Source organism: Delphinus delphis, chromosome 9 (genome assembly GCF_949987515.2).
Source record: "Delphinus delphis chromosome 9, mDelDel1.2, whole genome shotgun sequence".
Classification (NCBI taxonomy): Eukaryota; Metazoa; Chordata; class Mammalia; order Artiodactyla; family Delphinidae; genus Delphinus; species Delphinus delphis.
The window spans coordinates 92,611,158-92,632,094 of record NC_082691.1 but is presented as its reverse complement, the minus strand read 5'-3'; the positions used below and the strand labels follow the sequence as shown (position 1 = coordinate 92,632,094).

At 43.8% G+C, this 20,937-nt stretch overlaps 1 protein-coding gene and 1 non-coding gene across 2 annotated transcripts in view; both read left to right on the top strand.

Annotated features, from left to right (window-relative positions):
• Positions 1-20,937, top strand: part of ZC3HAV1 (zinc finger CCCH-type containing, antiviral 1) — a 67,345-nt gene that overhangs the window by 41,594 nt on the left and 4,814 nt on the right. The window contains exons 7-12 of the mRNA XM_060020969.1: positions 541-715; positions 6,179-6,299; positions 9,816-9,918; positions 12,609-12,699; positions 13,530-13,660; positions 14,034-14,164. Coding sequence (XP_059876952.1) covers positions 541-715; positions 6,179-6,299; positions 9,816-9,918; positions 12,609-12,699; positions 13,530-13,660; positions 14,034-14,164 — 752 coding nt within the window. The remainder of the gene's footprint in view (positions 1-540; positions 716-6,178; positions 6,300-9,815; positions 9,919-12,608; positions 12,700-13,529; positions 13,661-14,033; positions 14,165-20,937) is intronic.
• LOC132431434 (U6 spliceosomal RNA) lies at positions 18,477-18,583 on the top strand. The gene has a single exon (XR_009520740.1). It is a non-coding gene; the product is annotated as a U6 spliceosomal RNA (small nuclear RNA).

Here is a 20,937-nt window from a genome sequence, read left to right as displayed (position 1 = left end):
TTGTTATATATTTTTGCAAATCTCTTTATTGTGAAATCAAACATCATGTAGCCTCTGGAAAACTCCATTGTGCACCTGTGAGGGTATGAAGGTGAAAAAGACAGGTGATGTCTTAATATCATTATGAAAATAACTGTGACCTTGCTGGCTCCCGAAAAGGTCTTGGACCACACTTTGATAACTATTTGAATAATAATTGAAAAAAACTGACCTACTGTGAGTTTCTAACTGACTTTCTAACAAACATTGAGCCAATCCATTGTTTTGTGTGGGCACAGTTGTCTATGGGGGATATTTTTTGAGGGAAGAACACATTCTGTGACACCGTTGAATATGTGGGGCAGGCAGGTTACATTACCTCTCTGTAGTTCAGTTTTTTTTTTATGTGTAAGACCGAAAGCTGTATAAGGGAAATTCAAAGATCCCTTTCAGCTCTCAAGGTTTAATTCTATCCTCTTATTAGGGAAGACCAGAGTGTAGAAAACAGAAGCATTCTGTTTCAGTGAAGCATTTTGTTAACACTAAACTTTTCCCTCTCAGCATTTCTATTGGAAATTATAAAATCAGTTTCCAGAAGATGACTTGTGATTATAAACCCATCCGACGTCTCTCCACGCCTTCCTCTGTCACAATGCCGGCCGGTTCTCTCTTCACCACAAAATGGATTTGGTACTGGAGAAATGGATATGACAAATGGGTTCAATATGGAGAGAAGGTGAGTACCATTCCTCCTTGTGGACGCTCTTGTATAAACTTGCCAACTTCAGAAGAAACTAGTAGTACAGTGTCTGACACCCACGTGGTTCCCCGTGGAGCATGGACATGGTAGAGGAAGTGGTGCTTTTTTACATGATGCCCAGCAAGCATGGACTCCGATTGCATCATAAAAAATTACAATTATTTTTAAGGAACTCCTTGATCCATGAGCCAGCCAATATCCTTCTTTCCTTGCTATCGGGGCCTGGGCTGGAACCTTGAGCTAGCTTTCTATGTACTAGTACGTAAATGTACAGAGACTACTGCTTTCAGCCAGAAGAGGAGGCAGGACTGAGAAATCAGAAGACTGATATAGATGGTTACTAGGATGCAGTCAGAGTCTGGATTCAGATGGACTAGAAGATTCTAGACTTACCCGCACAGGGACATAGTAAAGGGAGAGAAGTTTATTTTTTTTAATTTAATTTAATTTAATTTTTTAAAATATCTTTATTGGAGTAGAATTACTTTACAGTGGTGTGTTAGTTTCTGCTTTATAACAGTGAATCAGTTATACATATACATACATCCCCATATCTCCTCCTTCTTACGTCTCCCTCCCACCCTCCCTATCCCACCCCTCTAGGTGGTCACAAGGCACCGAGCTGATCTCCCTGTGCTATGCAGCTGCTTCCCACTAGCTATCTATTTTACGTTTGGTGGTGCATATATGTCCATGCCTCTCGGGAGAGAAGTTTAGATAAGCAGAGCTTCTGTCTAGTATCCTTTCTTTCCTTTGGTTCATAGGATTAGAGAGAGAGGGAGGGAGGGAGTGAGCTTAAGTAGGCAATGAAATCAGAGTGATGAGAAAGAGAAAAGAAAAGCAAGAGATGGAAATGAAGCCAAAGTAGGGACGAGGAAATGCCAGCGTCGGATTCTCTAGGGTTAGAAGTGGACGGGCTACACATATGGCTCTGCGCTCCCTAGCTGTCAAAGCAAGCAAAGAAACACTATGTTATATGGTCCCCTGTGCCTCCATGAAAAGACCATTCCAGTTACTCAGGAGAAGCACGGCTTTTTCTCTGTTAGTGAGGCCTGAGAAAAGGGTCTCCTACGGGGCCACACAGAGGGGACCTTGTGTGCTGTGGTGAGTGAGGTCCTCAACCTTGGTCCCACCATCCGTGCAGTACATGGCGGTTTCCCAGTGGTCTTAGCGGCAGATACATGCTATCAAACAATCTTTCACAGAACCTAAATGAGCGAACTAGGGTGAAGCAGAGGTGCCCTGTGCAAAGAGGACGGGGCTCAGGGCTCTTTGCTTTCCCCTCCTGCGGTGACCTGTCAAGCACCTCGGCGTGAAAACCCCTGTGATATTTAGCTTCGTACGGGCTCTTCTTATATTTAAGCCGAAGATGGTGTCAAAGTGCAGTTCCATAAAGGTGATTCCGTGAGGTGCCTGTGGAAATAGAAATTATAAACTCAAATTCTTTAGCCTTGGTTATTAAATAATTAAATAAAACGAAACGAAACGAAATGAAATTAAAATAGTAAACTATAGGTCTCAATGGTTCTTATGTCAAATACTTGCAATTTTCAGTAAGATAGGGGAGAAGGGTTAGAAAATATTTGTATTCTAGTGACATCATGATCCCAGAGACCAAAAGGAACTTTAAGGGGTAAAAGATCATATTTAAATTTACACAGGTTCTGTCACTCATGTCCCCTAGTAAAACATCAAGAAACTTCCTGATAAAACTTCTTTAATATGAAGTTCTCCCTGGGATATTCAGTCTGTGTTAAATGCACAGTTCTAGAATGTAACTTTCTACCTACGAACACAAAAAACGTTATAGTCATTGAATCTGTGGCACTTGTCTGTTGTAAGAAATGGAATGTGTTCTTTGAGAATGTGAATAAACTCTTACTGTCTCATATTAGTTAGACCCATCATTATATAAATTGAGTGGGCACTTCTGTTATAAAAGAAAAAAAAAAAAAAAAAAGAAAGGAAGGATGGGAAAACAGGCCCTGGGTTTGGTGTTTTCCTTGCTGGTCATCCAAGTAAAATAAAAATGGTGGTACCGGGAGATCTGAAACACAAACATAAGTTGCAGCCTGGTTTCTTTCATAGTTCAGTGTATTATGTATTATGGTCCAAGTTTACAGCTGTTTGATGACCTGGTTTGATCCAGTGTACAGGTTAGAATATTTAGAGAAAAGAGTGGACTGAATAGCTTTCAGACGGAGCCCTACAGCTTTTATTTCTTGCAACTGAATTTTTAATAAGAGTTGCGCATATATGTATAGCTGATTCACTTTGTTATAAAGCAGAAACTAACACACTATTGTAAAGCAATTATACTCCAATGAAGATGTTAAAAAAAAAAAAAAAGAGTTGGGCAACTGAGATTTCCGGGTTAGGAACCTCTCTGGTAGGAACTGGGAGAAATAGAAACTTTTGCCAACAAAGGGTAGATGCATATGTTTGACAGTGAACCCTCTGGAAGGTAAAATTGATATATGGCAGTTCAGGTGCTTAACCAGGACTTGTACCTACATGGATGGTGGACCAGGAGAGGACGGTGGGCAGCAATGGTGCAGGATGGAGTTACAGCAGGAGTGACTGGAGGGCAGAGCCAGGTAGCAGTCATGGGCTTTGCATCAGTCAGGGGGTGCAGATCCAGACCCTCAAGATGTTTACCAGCAGATAGCCGAGCTTAGTAGCTGTGAAAGCTGGCCTTTTGGGGCAGGAGTCCATGACCTGAGGGAATTGCCCAGGACAAGGGCAAGCCATAGCTCTAGAAAGCCGAGATCAAGGCAAACATGTAGGCACAAGACAAAAGCCGAGACCTGGTAACTGAAACTGAGGTATAAATTCAAGTCTTCTGGGAGAATGCATAATTGAAGCCTCTACCATTCATTCATTCATTCACTCACCCATTCAGAACTGGAGTACAGTGAGGGCAGAGCCAGAGGAATGTCCCCGTGAACCATGAGAGGCTGTGCAGATGCTCAGACACTGACTTAATGGCCTCGTTCTGTCCGGTATGCCAACCACTAGCCATATGTGGCTATTTAATTTTTTTTTTTCCCCCCCAGAGAAGGAAAGATTTATTACTTGCAGCAAGGAAGAAGAACACTGGGGATCTTTCCCAAAGCAATGTCTCTGGGGCTATTTAATTTTAAACTTAATTAAACTTAAATAAAATTAAGAATCAGTTGTTGTCACACTAGTCACACTTTAAGTGCTCTACCAGCAGCTGTCCCAGCAGCCACATGTGGCTCGTGGCTACCGTATAGGACAACACAGAGAAATTTCCATTGTCAAAGAAAGTTCTAGTGAATATGGCTGACATGGACCCTAAAGCCTTGCTGGTCAAAGTCAGGTCCGCAGACCAGCAATGTCAGTGTCATCTGGGAGATGTTCAAAATGCAGGCTCTGGGGCTTCCCTGGTGGCACAGTGGTTAGGAACCCGCCTGCCAATGCAGTGGGCACGGGTTTGATCCCTGATCCGGGAAGATCCCACGTGCTGCGGAGCAACTGAGCCCGTGCGCCACAACTACTGAGCCTGTGCTCTAGAGCAACTAAGCCTGCGAGCCACAACTACTGAGCCCACACACCTCGAGCCCGTGCTCCGCAACAAGAGAAGCCACGGCAATGAGAAGCCTGTGCACCGCAAGGAAGAGTAGCCCCAGCTCGCCACAACTAGAGAAAGCCCGCTTGCAGCAACGAAGACCCAATGCAGCCAAAAATAAAATTAATTAATTAACTTTAAAAAAATGCAGGCTCCAGAACTCTTCCCCCACTTCCCCTGAATCATTATGCAAATTGTAACAAGATCTGGGTGATCTGCATTTACATTCAAGTTTGAAAGGCTTTGACCTAGAGTTTGCAGATTCCTTCCAGCCAGGAACAGGGTTCTGCAGAGCTGAGCAGGCAGTTGAGGGGTACAGGACTTTGGGGATGGGAAATTAAGGCAGAGATTCAAGTCATCAAACCAGGGTACCCAGGGCCCAGTGGTCCAGTGGTAGGATGCTGCACTTTCACTGCTGAGGACATGGGTTCAGTCCCTGGTCAGGGAACTAAGATGCTGCAAGCTGCGTGGTACAGCCAAAAAAAAAAAAAAAAGCACAAACAAAGAAAACCCCAAAAAATCCAGGGTGCCGAGAGGTGATGGCTGCCTTCCCCCACCCTTGCTCGCAGGTGTTTGCCCACTTAAGCCATTCTTTGGGGTCTGAGGAAGGCATACGGTTTCCCAGCGAATCATCTAATCATGGAAACTCAGTTTCCTGCTGCCCACCCTGGATGGCAGTCTCTTTTACAATCATCCCGATACATGTCCCAGCAGCCGTTGCAACGAACATCGTTGTGGTATGACGTAATTGTTCATGACTGTAGTTCAGAAAGTTCTGCTGAAGTTAGCCTTCTTGTTCCTTCCTCCCATTTGTCCTGGTTCTACCTCCAGAAACACATCAAGTTTATTCCTGCTTTGCACTGTGTGCAAATACTTGAACCCAGTTTTCCTGTGCCACCATGTTCTTCTCCAGGCTAAGAGACCTCTCTATCTGGGACGCCTTCCTTGGAAGCTTTCGTTCTGGTTCTCCCCCTTTACATCCTGCAGACATTTCCATTAGGGAAGGGGAATGCGATGGATGTAGCGGAAGCCTGCAGAGTCTGGCCTGTCATTAAAGGGACTGGGAGCCCCTGCCCACCACCGGCTGCCAACAGGATCTTGCTGTCATCTTCCATTCTAGATCACGAGGAACAAGAACTCCTTACCATTAGATATTGGGAACCCCTGCTCTTGGGGGCTTATATCTGATCTGTCATCCCTGACATAGGGTGGGGACAATGGAATGGTGGCCTAGTCTGCCCCCTTGCTAGGATGACACACTTCCCTTTACTTCCCTTTCTGGTGTTCAGACCCATCATATGTGCCTTGAGGCTGGAGATTATATCGTTCCATTTTGGGGGTGCCCCTTTCATTATAGCCGGAGGAGAAGGGCTAGGTCACTCTCATTTGGACAGCAGTACACCTATTGGAGTTTTACATGCCTTCATAGCAGCTTTAAACTGTGCTTTCTCATCGTGTGATGGGCTGATAGCTGTGATGTTCTACTTCATGGCAGGATGTTGGATTCTGTTAGACATCATGTCTGCACGTTGGGTACCAGTTGCTCTGTACACTTGAGTCATATTTTATGGAAGGTGTAAAAGACTTGCAAAGAGCTTTGTTTTTCAGGCCTCCACCAAGGGTATGGTCAGTTTCTGCAGTGTAGAGCGTGCTCTCAGCCCCGCGGTGGAGACTACAGAAGGGTGTGACGTGGTCCCACCCAGGAAACTTGGCAGTCTGATTTGAAAGGCAGGGTGCATTCCAGTTCAAATCCCACGGCTAAAATAAAGTTATATAAAATATCATAGTAGAAATTTCTTAAAAGCCTACCCTGAAGTCTTTACCTTTTTTTTTTTTTTTTTAATTAGAAAGACAATGAGCACATTTCAAACGTCGACTCTTCATACCTGGAGTCTCTGTTTCTATCCTGTCGCAGGGGAATTGTGCCATTTCAGGCGGGTTCACAAAACTACGAGCTGAGTTTCCAAGGTAAGTCTTTGTGTTTGGCAGTGGTGCCTGTTGCTGGAATCCGGCCTGTGGCATCCGCGTGGGAGTGGGAATGGAGTAGCCCGGCGTGCTGCGCTCAGGACCCGGGTTCTTTTTAGCAAGGCAGGCAGTTCCGTGGGTGGGAGCCAGTGGCGGTCAGAAGACCTGTCCTCTGGAGCCTCGGCTCTGACGCAGAGTAGCTGGGGACAGCACCGAGCACCCTGTAAAATGGGGGCATTGGATTACGTGGTCTCTGGGGGTACTTCCGGCTCTGCCATTCTTAATTTCTGACTCTAGGTGGGCTGCTTCCCAGACTGAGGCAGAATTCTCAGGTGCTGATGATTGCAGTAGAGACCTTGGGCCTGTGGGTGCCTTCTGAGTTTTATTTTATTTTATTCATTTATTTATTTATTTTTAAATTTATTTATTTTATTGTATTTATTTTTGGCTGTGTTGGGTCTCGGTTGCTGCGCGCGGGCTTTCTCTAGTTGCGGCGAGCGGTGGCTACTCTGTTGCGGCGCAAGGGCTTCTCATGGCGGGGGCTTCTCTTGTTGCGGAGCATGGGCTCTAGGCGCGCGGGCTTCAGTTTGTGGCCCGCGGACTCACTGTGGGATCTTCGCGGACCAGGGCTCGAACCCGTGTCCCCTGCCCTGGCAGGTGGATTCTTAACCACTGCGCCACCAGGGAAGTCCCCCTTCTGAATTTTAGAACCTTGCTGTTCCTTTTAGGCTTCATCATCTAGGTCAGTGGTTTTATCCATCACCTTTTCTAAAGACTTTGCCTTCCGCCATGTTTATTTGAGCCTCCATAGGAAGATTTTCTGGTTACCTTCTACCCATCTGTCTGTTGTGTTTAGTAAAAAACCAGGGCAGAAACTGCTCTCCCTCTGAATGTACTGTCCCATCGGCTGCATCCGTGGGACACCCCTTGCGTGTGGTCAGATACTTGCCTTTCCAGGACCCAGCCCTATAGGTGCTTTGAAAGAGGTAAAGGAGATTTTGTCAGGTCTTTGACATTCCCAGGTTGTACCTGAGATTTGGGTCCTGTACCAGTTATGGTGTGTTAAGTCATATAGCTTTGAAGGGCCATTATACCAACTTCTGTGGAAAGCAACCTGGCAATACATATCAAGAGATATTAAAATATGCTTGCTTTTTTATCTTCTCAGGAATCTTTCTAAGGAAATAATTCACAAGAAAAAAATAAGCTATAGGCATAAAGGTCTCTGTTAAAGCCTTACTTATAGTACTGAAGTAGAGGAATAGCTTGTGTACCACTAAGGTAGTGACTGAACACATTAAGGTATTAAATTTCAGTGGAGTATTGGGCGGTTGTTAAAAATTATGATTATGAAAACTGTGCAGTAAAAGCAAAATTTGATATTGTTAAATGAAGAAGACAGAACCCCAAGTTTGTATTTCTTGTACTTTTTGGGTTTTATGTTATATTTAAAACAGAAATGAATTTTTTAAAAATTTAATGTGCATGATAAGTGCAGGAATGTATGCATGTGGACCATGACTAGACGGCAATAGAGAAAAATAAAAATCTCCTCTGTTGGATGGTCAAATTAAAAATGTGCTTAAATTAAAAAAAATTTTTTTGGTGGTATTCTCTATGGTGAAATGTGGTGGAGAGATGAGAACCAATATACCTTGTTCCTGAGTCTGAACAATTTTAGCTCCATAATTTTGTTCACTTGGTTCATAGAAACCAGTTCAGAGAAGTTTGCAGTGTTCCAGACTACTTTCTTTCTACTTCTTATTTGCTCTTATTCATTAAACTAGTATTAGAGTGTCAGTTGTGTGTTAGGCCCCGTTCTGGATGCTGGCAAACCAGGCAACTTCAGAAACTAATTACAGCTGCGGGGAAAATGAAGCAATGTGATGAGGCAGAAAGAGGATGGAGGAATCACGAGAGAGAGCCTGCTTTTATCTGAGGAGGAAACTTTAGAAGGGAGGGGGCAGCCCATGCACATGGGAAGGAGGTATGTAAGAGATGAGAGAAGACATTGAAACTTAAATATTTTATGAGCTGGAAACCTCGAGAAGGTTTTGAGCAGGGCTGTGGCATGATCTGATTTGCTCTTTCTGTCATTGTTTGTTTTGTTGATGTTGAAGTAAAACTGTACTGAGGCGTAATTGCTGCAATAAGATGCGCCCATTTTAAGTGTGCAGTTGGATGAGTGCTGACAAGTGAGTGCAAATACTATTCTAATCAAGATCTAGAACGCTCCCATTGATCCAAAAAGTTGCCTTATGCCCCTTTGCAATCGGTCTCTCCTCTGCAACCGGTTTACTTTGTCACTATAGATTAGTTTTATCTGTTCTAGAATTCCATATACATAGAACGTTGTAGTGTGTACTCTGCATATGGCTCTCTTCTCTCACTCAGAATACTGTTTTTCACTCATCTATGTTGTTGCATATAGAGTAGTCCTTCCCTTTTCACTGCTGAGTAATATTCCATTGTAAGGATATACCATGGGGCTTCCCTGGTGGCACAGTGGTTAAGAATCTGCCTGTCAATGCAGGGCACACGGGTTCGAGCCCTGGTCCGGGAAGATCCCACATGCCACGGAGCAACTAAACCCCTGTGCCACAACTACTGAGCCTGTGCTCTAGAGCCCACGAGCTACAACTACTGAGCCCGCACGCCTAGAGCCCGTGCTGTGCAACAAGAGAAGCCACCGCAATGAGAAGCCCACGCACAACAACCAAGAGTAGCCCCTGCTCGCCACAACTAGAGAAAGCCCTCGCTCAGCAACAAAGACCCAACACAGCCAAAGATAAATAAATAAAATAAATTTTTAAAAAAATGGATATACCATGGTTTGTTTAGCCATTAACCTGTTGATGGGTATTTGGGTTGTTTTCACTTTTTGGTTCTTGTAATAATGCTACTAGGAACATTCAAACACAAGTTCTCGTGTGGATGTAGCTTTTCATTTCTCTTGGATAAATACTAAGGAGTGGGATTGTTGGATTGCATGGGCAGTGTATGTTGAACTTTATAAGAAACTACCAAATTGTTTTCTAAAGTGGTTGCACCGTTTTATACTTTCACTAGCAATGTACGATGATTTACTTTTTAAAGAGCTCATGCTGCCTGCAGCTTAGACTTAGGTGTACAACATGTGTGAATTGAAAATGACATTTCACATTTGAGGAAGGAAAAAACTTCTAAGATATAGCTACCACGTTCCAACCCATAATCGTTGAAGCCTGTCATGGGTGACGTAATCTGGCTGCCCTGGCTCTCTTTACCACCTGACTTTGATTTAAAGATTAGATTAATTCAGGAGTGCTCATTTACCTCTTTGTTTTCTGGGTCTTATACTAAGGGCAGTGAAGAATACAAGTTTTTATCATGAGTGATTTCCATCCAAAAGGATTTTCTCGATTCTTACATGTACAGTTGAGTCATGAATATTTGCTGTGTTACTAGCCTCTGAAAAATAACAATAAATCATTTCCTAGGACTGATTCTTGATTTGTGTTTTGTTTTTTCTGTCTAAAGGGATGATTCAGACAAACATAGCTTCCAAGACCCAAAAGGATATCGTCAGAAGGCCGACGTTTGTGTCTTACTGGGATGTGGAGCAGGTGAAACATGGACAAGTGTGAGTGTCTGGAACGCTGCTTGCCGGCACACGTTTGAGATGTTAACACGTTGACCTCGTTGAGTCGCTCATGAATCTGGACCCTGTTTTCTGAAATGTTCCTGCTCACATAACACTGCAATTTCCTTTTGCTTTAACGATGAGTGAGGTACTTGCTAAGCGGTACAGCGTGACTGAAAGAATTCTAGAGCAGGAAGTCTGTCTTTCCCTCCAATTCCTGGGGGACTTTGGGCAGATCTCTTACTCTGGGCTCAGCTTCTTCAGCTGGGAACGGCTGGTTGTTCCCAGGAAAGAATCAAATGCACAATTACTGGGTTTTTGTTTTGCTATGGGTTCTTCTGGATATCTTTAGTTTTGTTGAGTGCATTTATAAGGGTGGGAGGCTGAGAAAGAAATGCAGAGAAAAAAAGGGATGTGGTAGCTGCCTGAGCAAAGGCTTTGGGGAAAGATAAAGTTGATGAAAGGGGATTTGCAAAGGAAATTTTGCTGTGGGGATTCAGTGTGACGCCTCTGTCTGCTCATGAAACTCAGTCAAACCTACATTGCTCATGAACATTTTTGGAGTTGGATTTTTTTTTTCCTGGGTGATGAGTGATTATGTAAAACAGATGTCGAGGCAGGTGTGAAGTCTGTGTTCTAATTAGGTCCTTTTGGTTGTAAGAATTAAGGTATTCCATGGAAACGGGAAGTTACAAAAGGGATAAACGTGGTGTAGTAGGGAAAACAACGTTTTACAAGCCAAGGCTGGGGAGCTGAGCTCTCTGAGGGCCTTAGGACTGGGAGTTGGGTCCAAGTGCTGCTTTAGGGCCTGAGCAGCCTGGGGTCACAGATCTTTGCCTGTGACCAGGTTAACGGCCGGACTCTGGAGCTACATGTCTAGGCTCAGCTTCTGCCTGCTGCTTATTAGTTGTGTGCATTTGGACAAACTAATCACTCTGCATCCCCCGCATCTGTAACATGGGCTTGATCCTAGTACATTTGTCAAGTATATCTTAGCTGCTTTTCTTCTTATTCTTATTCCCCTGCTAAAAGACGCAGCAACCTTATCTGTATCTATGTGCATATCTGTCTTTATATCTCCTAAGACTTTTCTCTGGCTAATGCTTGACAATTTTAACCTCATTATTCCAATCTTTTTTTTTTTTTTTTTTTTTTTTGCGGTGGTACGCGGGCCTCTCACTGTTGTGGCCTCCCCCGCTGCGGATCACAGGCTCCGGACGCGCACAGGCTCAGCGGCCATGGCTCACGGGCCCAGCCGCTCCACGGCATGTGGGATCTTCCCGGACGGGGGCACGAACCTGTGTCCCCTGCATCGGCAGGCGGACTCTATTCCACTCTTTATATCCCTTCAGCTGTACCTTCTGCCGCTACTACCCAATTTTCTCTGAATTTCTTAATTCCAACTCCCAAGAATTAGAATCGGATCAGCCTAGCCAGCTAAGCTTCCCTCCAGTTCTTTTAACATTCAAATGAATAAAGTAAAAATATCGCAGTGTTGAGAGGCGTCAAGTACACTCCCACCTGTCTCCCCTAGCATAATCCTCCACCTCTTCCCTCCCCTCCACAAATATCAGCTCCTCAAAGCTCTTGAAATATTCTGTATGATGAATGGTACGTAGTGATACTAAATAGTCAGCTAAGTGAGTGAGTGAATAAAATGAATTGAGAAAACTGTTCGTGGGCGGCTGTGGAGAGAACCAGCTTGAATCTTGCTGTCATGAGCCCAGAGGGGACACACTGCTTTAGGACAGACTAAGGGCTGTGAGTATTATTCTGAACAGTCCAAAGAGAAATGAACTATAGCGTTGTTGATGAGCACCTTACAACGTATTAATTGAATTTGTTCTGCACTATACTAGCATAGTATGGAAATCAGAGCTTGAAATATAAATTGGGGCCAATTTCTTTCATGCCAAAAGAATCTTCATTTTACAGAAGGCGGTATTTTTTTTTTTTTTTTTTTGCGGTATGCGGGCCTCTCACTGTGGTGGCCTCTCCCGTTGCTGAGCACAGGCTCTGGACGCGCAGGCTCAGCGGCCATGGCTCACGGGCCCAGCCGCTCCGCAGCATGTGGGATCCTCCCAGACCGGGGCACGAACCCGTGTCCCCTGCAACGGCAGGCGGACTCTCAACCACTGCACCACCAGGGAAGCCCCAGAAGGGGGTCTTTAAAGAGTTTTTTTCCTTAAAGCATTTTTAAAAATTTAATTTTCTCATTATGGAAAATTTCAAACTTAAAATTGTACAATAAATCCCTATGTATTGTACATGTTAGTAGAGAACACCCACGTGTATGGTTACTCTGAAATACAGTTCATCCAGGAAAGGCAGGATTCTTTCCCCTATACCCCTATTTCAGTGTTTATCACTTGACAAAGAAACTGTAAGACAAACTTAATGCTAACACATTAGGACCTTTGAAGGTTAAGCAGAAATGTAAAAAAGAGTCAAGGCTTTTACATTTTAAATCAATGGGAAGATAACAATTTACCAAATTATGAATGATTACCACCTTTTTTAAAAGCATGGTTACTGATATGTGTGTACCAGGAATATGCAGGGATGTAGTGCAAAGAAGATACAAAGGGGAAGTTTTCTGAGGAACCTCACCTTCGTTGAAGTTAAGCACAGAAGGTGATTTGGGCACATGAAACGGGAGCCAGGTGAATTTCTTTCTGTCTTGCTTGCAGCCATCAGCAGGTGAGGACCCAACCAGAGCCTTTCACCTCGGTATTTAGTCCTCAACGGGGCACGGGCACCTCATCCTCAACTGGCTATGAGGTACTTGGTTTTTACTTTTTAGTGGGTGAATTGTTTAAAGATGGGACAAAGTACTTTGCTACAAATGTGTGTATTTGAATGAATGAAGGAGTGAAGGAGTGAGTGAATCGCTTCTGCAAAACCCTTGAATCAAGATGCAAAGGCTGACATCTAAATGGTGATTGTGTCATGTGCCACTTTCCCAGAGAACAAGTCTTCTCCAGGGCACGTCATTGTTTCCAGAGTCCAGGCATACACGATCTCCTTGGGATAGATCCTCACAACAAACTTGTAAAATAGATATTCGATTCCCTACCTTACAGATGAGAAAACTGGAACTCACAGTAAAAGCGACTTGTCGTTAGTTGGAGTTAACAAACAAGTTTCTATGGGAGTTGAAGTGTGCCTTACCTCATCACCTCGCCTGCTTGGGGCGAGACTCTTCCTGGATCATTTAGCCTCCACATCAGACTCCAGCTTTGGGTGCAGGCAGCTCTGCTTGGGCTCCTTGGGTACCTCCAATGCCTCTGCCCCTGCACTGGCCTTAGGCAGGGAACTCACCAGGTCATTGGACTAACTAAGTCACACACCTGGGGATGGGGTGGGGACGCTCCGTTTGCCTTCAGGCATAATGCTCTGTTAGCCTGAAGTCAGCCTGAACAGACGGGCTCCATGCCATCTAGTTCATCACCGGAATGGACTGCCAGATGTGGAAGGCCTCAGCCAGCTTATCCCATCTGCTGTCAGAGGCCTGGCAAGGATACTCCGTGGCACAGGCAGCCATACATATGGACATATCATGCCTTAAATGTTTCCTGCTTCACACTCATATATTTTTAAATTTTTTTTAGTTGTTTGAGATCAATAATGACTCTCTGGAATATGCCAAAGTGAGTGAGCATTTCAAAGCTTCCATGAAAAATTTCAAGATTGGAAAGATAAAGAAGATCCGGAACGCAAAGCTCTTGAAGGCTTTTGAGAGGTTGGTGGCCACATTATTAGGTGTCTTGACATAAAGTTTGAATGGATTAGTGAAGATCTGTCTTTTAAGATTTACATTCACTGGTTCATTTTAGTAGTCAACAGTTTCTTCAATCTTTAGTTGTGTTTTCGTTGTGTCCACTCAAGCTTCTCTCTTTCAGCTGCAGCTTTACAATTAAATGCTTTCATGTGTCTATCATTTAAAAGTTTTCATATATTTATTTTTTACAGCTGTTGCCTTAATGTTAGTAGCTCCATTCTGAAAGCTAGCAGAATAAAATTTTAAGATGATTAGACTTTAGTTGGGATTAATGTTATTAACGGGAGCGGAGGAGGAATGTTCCCGATACTAAGTCTCACATTTCTTATATTAGGAAGAAAAAGGAGATGAAGAGAGACGAGCGAATCCTATTTTGTGCAGTGAGACGCACCCATGTAGAGTCTGTCTGTGCGAATAATTTTGACTGGGTCATACATGGAATTTGTGACACCAAATATGGAAAAGGTTTGTATGGGATAGAGAAGCCGAACTAGTAGAAACCATCGCTCAGGCTCTACACATGCTCCTGTTATGAGATATATGTAATTATTTTGTATTAACCAGCACATCCAGGCTTTTACAGTCATGGAGAGAAAATAAGCTCATGTTAACCTGAAATGTCCAAAGTAGAGTGAGAAATTGCCGTGGGACTTGATCACTGCACCTTAGCCCTGCTTCCCTCCTGTCATTTGTGTTTTGTGGGAAGGGCAGGGCGGGGAAACCAAGGCATCTCATACATCTTGCAAGGTACTCCCCCTTTTTGATGACTTTGTCTACCATTGCTACTCAGTACCGGCCATGGCTCTTCCTGACCTATGCCCATCCTACTGCCACTGCTAGGTTCTAATCAAAGATGGGAGATGAGGCCTCTCCCATCTCAGGCCACACCGGTGGTCACACAAAATCTTTTCAGCTCTTTCTTTTTGTTCCTAAATTCCTTCATGCAACTCAAAAACCAAAAACCCAAAAGCCAACCAAACAAAAACCAAAGAATCACTCATCTTTTTTTCTTTCTTTAAAAAAATTTTTTTTTCGGCTTTCCTGGTGGCGCAGTGGTTGAGAGTCCGCCTGCCAATGCAGGGGACACGGGTTCGTGCCCCGGTCCGGGAAGATCCCACATGCCGCAGAGCGGCTAGGCCTGTGAGCCATGGCCGCTGAGCCTGTGCGTCCGGAGCCTGTGCTCTGCAACGGGAGAGGCCACAGCAGCGAAAGGCCCACGTACCGCAAAAAAAAAAAAAAATTGTTTTTGGCTGCGCTGGGTCTTCGCTGCTGTGCATGGGCTTTCTCTAGTTGCAGCGAGCGGGGGCTACTCTTTGTTGTGGTGCGCAGGCTTCTCATTGTGGTGGCTTCTCTTGTTGCAGAGCACAGCCTCTAGGTGCGTGGGCTTCAATGGTGGCAGCATGTGGGCTCAGTAGTTGTGGCTCACAGGCTTAGTTGCTCCTTGGCATGTGGGATCTTCCTGGACCAGGGATTGAACCCGTCTCGCCTGCACTGGCAGGCAGATTCTTAACCATTGCACCACCAGGCAAGTCCAAGAATCACTCATCTTAAGGGAACAAGTAATAGTTTATCACATTTTCAAAGGGGGCTCAACTCATATAACTAAGATTAAATTCAACGCCCCTCCCCCCCAAAAGCAAGAAGCCAATCAGTCAGTGAACAAATATTTTTGAGTGCCTTCTATGTGCTACATGCTGGGGACACAGTGGTGAACAAGTTAGACATGCTCCCCCCCACACCATTATTTTACATAATTTAATGATTGCAAATGTTCACCTGCTGTAGATGAAAAGAACAGGCCCTGTGGACACCTGAACAGGTTGGAGAGGTATTCCTAAGAACAGGTGGGGTTCACCAGCCTCATAGAGTCAGGAATAATTGGTCCAAGACATGGCCACGCAATAGACTTGACCCCAGGGCAGGGGAAGCTAATGAAGGGTTTTAAGCTGGGGAATGACTAGATGAGCATTTCTTAAGTTTCTTAAGTTTAAACACATCACTAATACCTACTGAGAAATGTTTGGAGATAGCGGAGTAACCATCTTGAGTGAAATATAACAGGTGTGACATTTAAACCCATCAGTTTCCCATGAGTCTCTTTTTTTTTTTTGTGGTACACGGGGCCTCTCACTGTTGTGGCCTCTCCCGTGGCGGAGCACAGGCTCCGGACACGCAGGCTCAGGGCCATGGCTCACAGGCCCAGCCACTCCGCAGCATGTGGGATCTTCCCAGACCGGGACACGAACCTGTGTCCCCTGCATCGGCAGGCGGACTCTCAACCACTGCGCCACCAGGGAAGCCCTCTCATGAGTCTCTTATGTCAGAAGTCAAACAAATATTTCTCCTAGAGAATGGAAATACGGTATATATATATATACGTGTTCCCGGGTCTTGGCCATAACTGGCTCTAATGGTGACATTCTTGGATGCTTCGTCTGTTTCTCCTCTTTTATGAACAGAAGAGTGCTGAAACTCTCTGAAATGTATTTGGATGGCTTGACAGTGTTACTCACTGGCTGTCATTCTTCCTTTAACTTGGTGAAAGGGGAGAGTTGTTTGTGGCCAAGTATATGCCTTTGTGTAGCATGGATGCAAGAGGCGAGGAGGGTGCCTGCAGTTCTCTGGACGTGCAGGGTGTTCCTCAAGGAACCTTTCCCCATTCCACTCTCCCTTGTGAAGGTCAGGGAGGGGTCCTGCTCCTTGGCCTGTCTCTTGTTACATGGAATTAGGGGGTGTTTTTGTTCTGTTTGTGTTTTTTGTGGTTTTTTTTTTCAGCATGCGGGCCTCTCACCGCTGTGGCCTCTCCCAGTGCGGAGAACAGGCTCCGGACACGCAGGCTCAGCGGCCGTGGCTCACGGGCCCAGCCGCTCCGCGGCATGTGGGATCTTCCCAGACCAGGGCTCGAACCCGTGTCCCCTGCATCGGCAGGCGGACTCTTAACCACTGCGCCACCAGGGAAGCCCCTGTTTGTGTTTATTTTTAATGTTGGCTTTCCAGTCCTGCCTCCCATGATGCTGTTAATATGGTCTAGATAGACTGGTATGAACCACTGGACCCATAATCTTGAAAAGATCAGGCAGTTATCTTAAAAGAGGCCAAGGAGCAGATCTCAAAGAGATGGCTACTCTCTGAGGGAAAAAAAAAAACAACCCTGTTGCACACGTGAAACCCCTCTGGATAGGCTGTTGTCTGTGTAATTTATACATGATTATGTGTAAGAGGTGGTAAGACATGCCTGGAAGGATAGAAGGGCTCTGGGTTACATCTTGATAAACTGGAGTTGGAAACCAGGCATGTAACAGGACGTAGAGGAGAAGAGTGGAAGGCAGGTGAGTAAGCAAGTTCCTACAGGCTGGAAGGTGGCCCAGAACTGATCAGACTGGATTGAGGAGAAGAACTGCAGCAGTTAGGTGAAAGCCACCCACCTTAACAGCAGAGGAGATTATAAAAACTCAGATTTGGATAAAAAGCAGAAGCAAAGTGAAATTAGAAAAAGCACTTGTTTGGGGGGCGGCTAAGCAGGGAAGGACCTGTCCTGATACCAGCTGGATTCAAGACCCTAGACGGGTCATGTATATGGTCAGGGAACATGTTTAGGATCCAGGGTGCAAGATTCTGCCACCCAGGTACCTCAAGATGCCAAATGGTTAGAAAGAAGGAAACAAAAATGTCAAGATAATCTGAGTGTCTATGTAGAAAACTCCAAAGAGTCTCCAGGGCATTGGAATGTTGGTGTTCTACCGGGGAGTGCGACACACGCATTCCTCTGCTCCTGGACTCCCCTGTCATCTCTGACTTTTAGCCACTGACCACCCTCTGGGCCCAGACCCTAGGTCCCTGAAAGACTGAGTCAGAGGCAAGTTGGCCCTTTTTGACTCTCAACTGGGAGAGGGTTCCTTCTCCTGGTCTTATTCAGAGTTCTTTCTAGTTAACAAAGTCTGCCATTTTTTGCCATGTATTTCTAGATCCTGCTTTGGTAATCAAAAGCTGATCATAATTCTTTCTCCTTATATATTCCTTCCAAGATTCTAATTCTCTTTGAGGCAAAGTATGTGTCTGGCTAAATGAAGGATAGTTGTGTATAAAGAATTGGAGGGAAAAAAGCATAATATTTTTGACAGTATTATCCCATTATATCAGTTATACTGAATGAATGAAAAAATGAATCAAAGCAGACTCTAGAAAATCAGCACACTGTGAAGTCTGAGTGTGATCTCTAGGACAAACAAAAGCTAGCTATGCAAAAAAAAAAAAAAAAAAGTTGAGAGAAGAGTGTTTATGAAGACGAGAGATTGACAAAGGCCAGGGAGGCTGTGGACAGCACAGCACACTTAAGGTGTGGTGAGAGTGACGAAAGATGAGGTGGTAGCCGTAGGTTGGGGTCAGATTCTTAAAGACCTTGCAAGCCATGCTAAAGGGATGATGGATTTTATCCTGAGGACAACTGCAAACCACCAATGGCTTTAGGAAAGAAATGACATGTCTCTGGCTACAGTGTGAAGAGAGGATGGGCAGGACCAGGATTGCAGGTGGAGAGAACAATTAGGTTGTTTCAGGAGTCCCGGCTAGAAATGAGGGTGGCCTACAACCACGCAGTGGCAGAAGGAGGGAAGAGGATGTTGGGTTTCAAAGGATCTGTTCCTTGAAAGGGGTATTTGCAACAGGACAGAGTCCAGGTCTTAGGAGAGTGGGCTAAAAGGTCGGGTCTTTGGTTTGGATCATTTAAGCTTATGTAGACTCCAGATTATATAAGCATGATTTAAAAACAACTGATGCTGTGCTCGCTTCAGCAGCACATATAGTAAAATTGGAACAATACAGAGACGATGAGCATGGTGCCTGCTCAAGGATGACACGCAAATTCGTGAAGCATTCCATAAAAAAAGAAAAGAAAAGGAAAAAAAGGAGAAAAAAAGCCGGATGCTTTCTTCTAAAAATCAGTTATTTAGGGTGATGGTTACTCTTTTCTCAATGGAGAATGATAACAATGTCCTCCAAAGATCTATAATGCCTGTATAAAGAGTCATTCTTCATTCAGTTATCATTGATAAACAAAAATAATCATATTAGCACTCAGACTTTCTTAGAAGATAGAAAAAATTTAATTGAACAACTGTAAAAAAAAACTCAGTGCCATTAAGACATATGTACAGCTATCCCTGAATGTCGAAAATAGGTTTTATGGTTAATTCCAATTGCTTTAAGTCCAATCTGTTTTTACCAGTAATTCCATACTATTTACACCTTTTACATGCATAACTGGAATTCACTTATCTGTAAATGTTAGCATTCTGGAATGGCACTCAGGGTCTGAAAGAGTGAACAACTGTGTATAAGTAGCCCATGTTGCCATAAAATTTCTGTGCCAAAGATCATGTATGTTTATCCTCGGGAGCTCCCCAGAATCCATTTAGTCTTATGCCAATAACAGTGTTTTCTTTCTCAGCCCAGCACGTGTGTGGAGTGGGAATAAAGAGATACTAGAGGCAGGCAGCAAGAAGGAAGTTAATAGCTGTTAAGTGGAGAAGGAGGAAAAATGATCTGCAAGGCACAAACACAATTTTTTTTTCTCATGCTGGAGTCATTAGTATAGGAGAAAACAGCTCTATCCACCTTAGTAACTCAACAGGGCATCCCTCTGTTATAACACCATATGTCAGAATTAATATCTGCATCTGAGGTATTAGTAAAATAAAGGGTAAAATGAGTTTGTTCTGTTTTTTTTAAAATCAGAGAGGTGTGTATGCTTTGGAAAGATTTCATTCCAAAACAGGTTGAATTGTTTAGAAGTTCTAGAAATTGACATATGAGGAATTGCTCTTTGTAGACACTTAGGAAATGAAGTATGGGGCTTCCCTGGTGGCACAGTGGTTGAGAGTCCGCCTGCCGATGCAGGGGACACGGGTTCGTGCCCCAGTCCGGGAAGATCCCACATGCCGCGGAGCGGCTAGGCCCGTGAGCCATGGCCACGGAGCCTGTGCTCCGCAACGGGAGAGGCCACAGCAGTGAGAGGCCCGCGTACCGCCAAAAAAAAAAAAAAAAGAGGGCACAGCCTCTAGTCCTAGTTTGCTTGCGGAGGCTATAACAGAGCAGTACAGAATGCAGCTGAAGGAGCATCTTTGGCACAGAGAGGAGTGGGTGGCACAGTAGAAATGTGGTGGGTTGACTTTTGTTTGTATCCCTGGTCATTTTCCAAGTACCTATTGGCTCACTGCATAAGACTGTAAAAAGATCTTGATGGACCTACTAGTTCTTGAATTTAAGCTTGTTTTGGTCACATATCGGTAAGAAAAAGGCAATACAACAGGAAAAAAAAAAAGATGAAAAAGCAGTTCAGAGAAAAAAAAGATGAAAAAGCAGTTCATATATTGGCATATATGAAATATGCCAATAAGCATATGAAAAGATGCTCAGTATGCTAGTCTTCAGAAAATGCATATTAAAATCAGATCTTTTTGCCCAGTATATTGACAAAAATTAAAAGGATAGATAATATCCAATGTTGGCAAGGATGTGGAGAAAACAGGATTTTATTATTGGTGGTAACATTTTTAGATTACTTTTAGAGGGCGGTTTGTGATATCAAACTTTAATATGCTCATATCCTATGACTCAGCCACTATAGTTTTGCAGTCTGTTCTACAGAAATATTTACATGGGTTCTCAAAGGTATATTTACTAGGATATTTTAGCATTTATGTAGAAGTATGACTGGTAATAGACAAAAAAAAGTGAAACCAACCTACATTTTCGTCAGTTAATTTCAGGATTAATTAAATTAAATTATGATGCATTCTTACAGTGGAATCCTATACAGCCATTAAAAAGAATGAGTTGGGGTTAGATGTACTGACATAGCAAGATTTCTTGGACTAAAGTAGGAAAAAAAGTTGTAGAACAGTTCATATAGCATGATCCCATTTAGGAACAAATAAACATAAAACTTATCAGAGTTTATGTACATATGTGTATGTAAATACATAGAAACAAGTGTGAGAGTATTCCCACCAGGCCATTAACTGTGTTTGGGAAGGAGAGTGGGAGTGTAAATGGTAGGTCAGTAGAGCCAGACTTTTAGTTTTTAATTCTAAATATAGCTGGACATCATTTACCCAGAATGGCCTGTATCTGACTTATTCAGGATAAGCAATATTTCTGGAATTCAAACATCTTAATTATGAAAAAAAAAATCAATAATAACACCAAGCAAAAGAAAAGAAAAATGTATTAAACGTGTG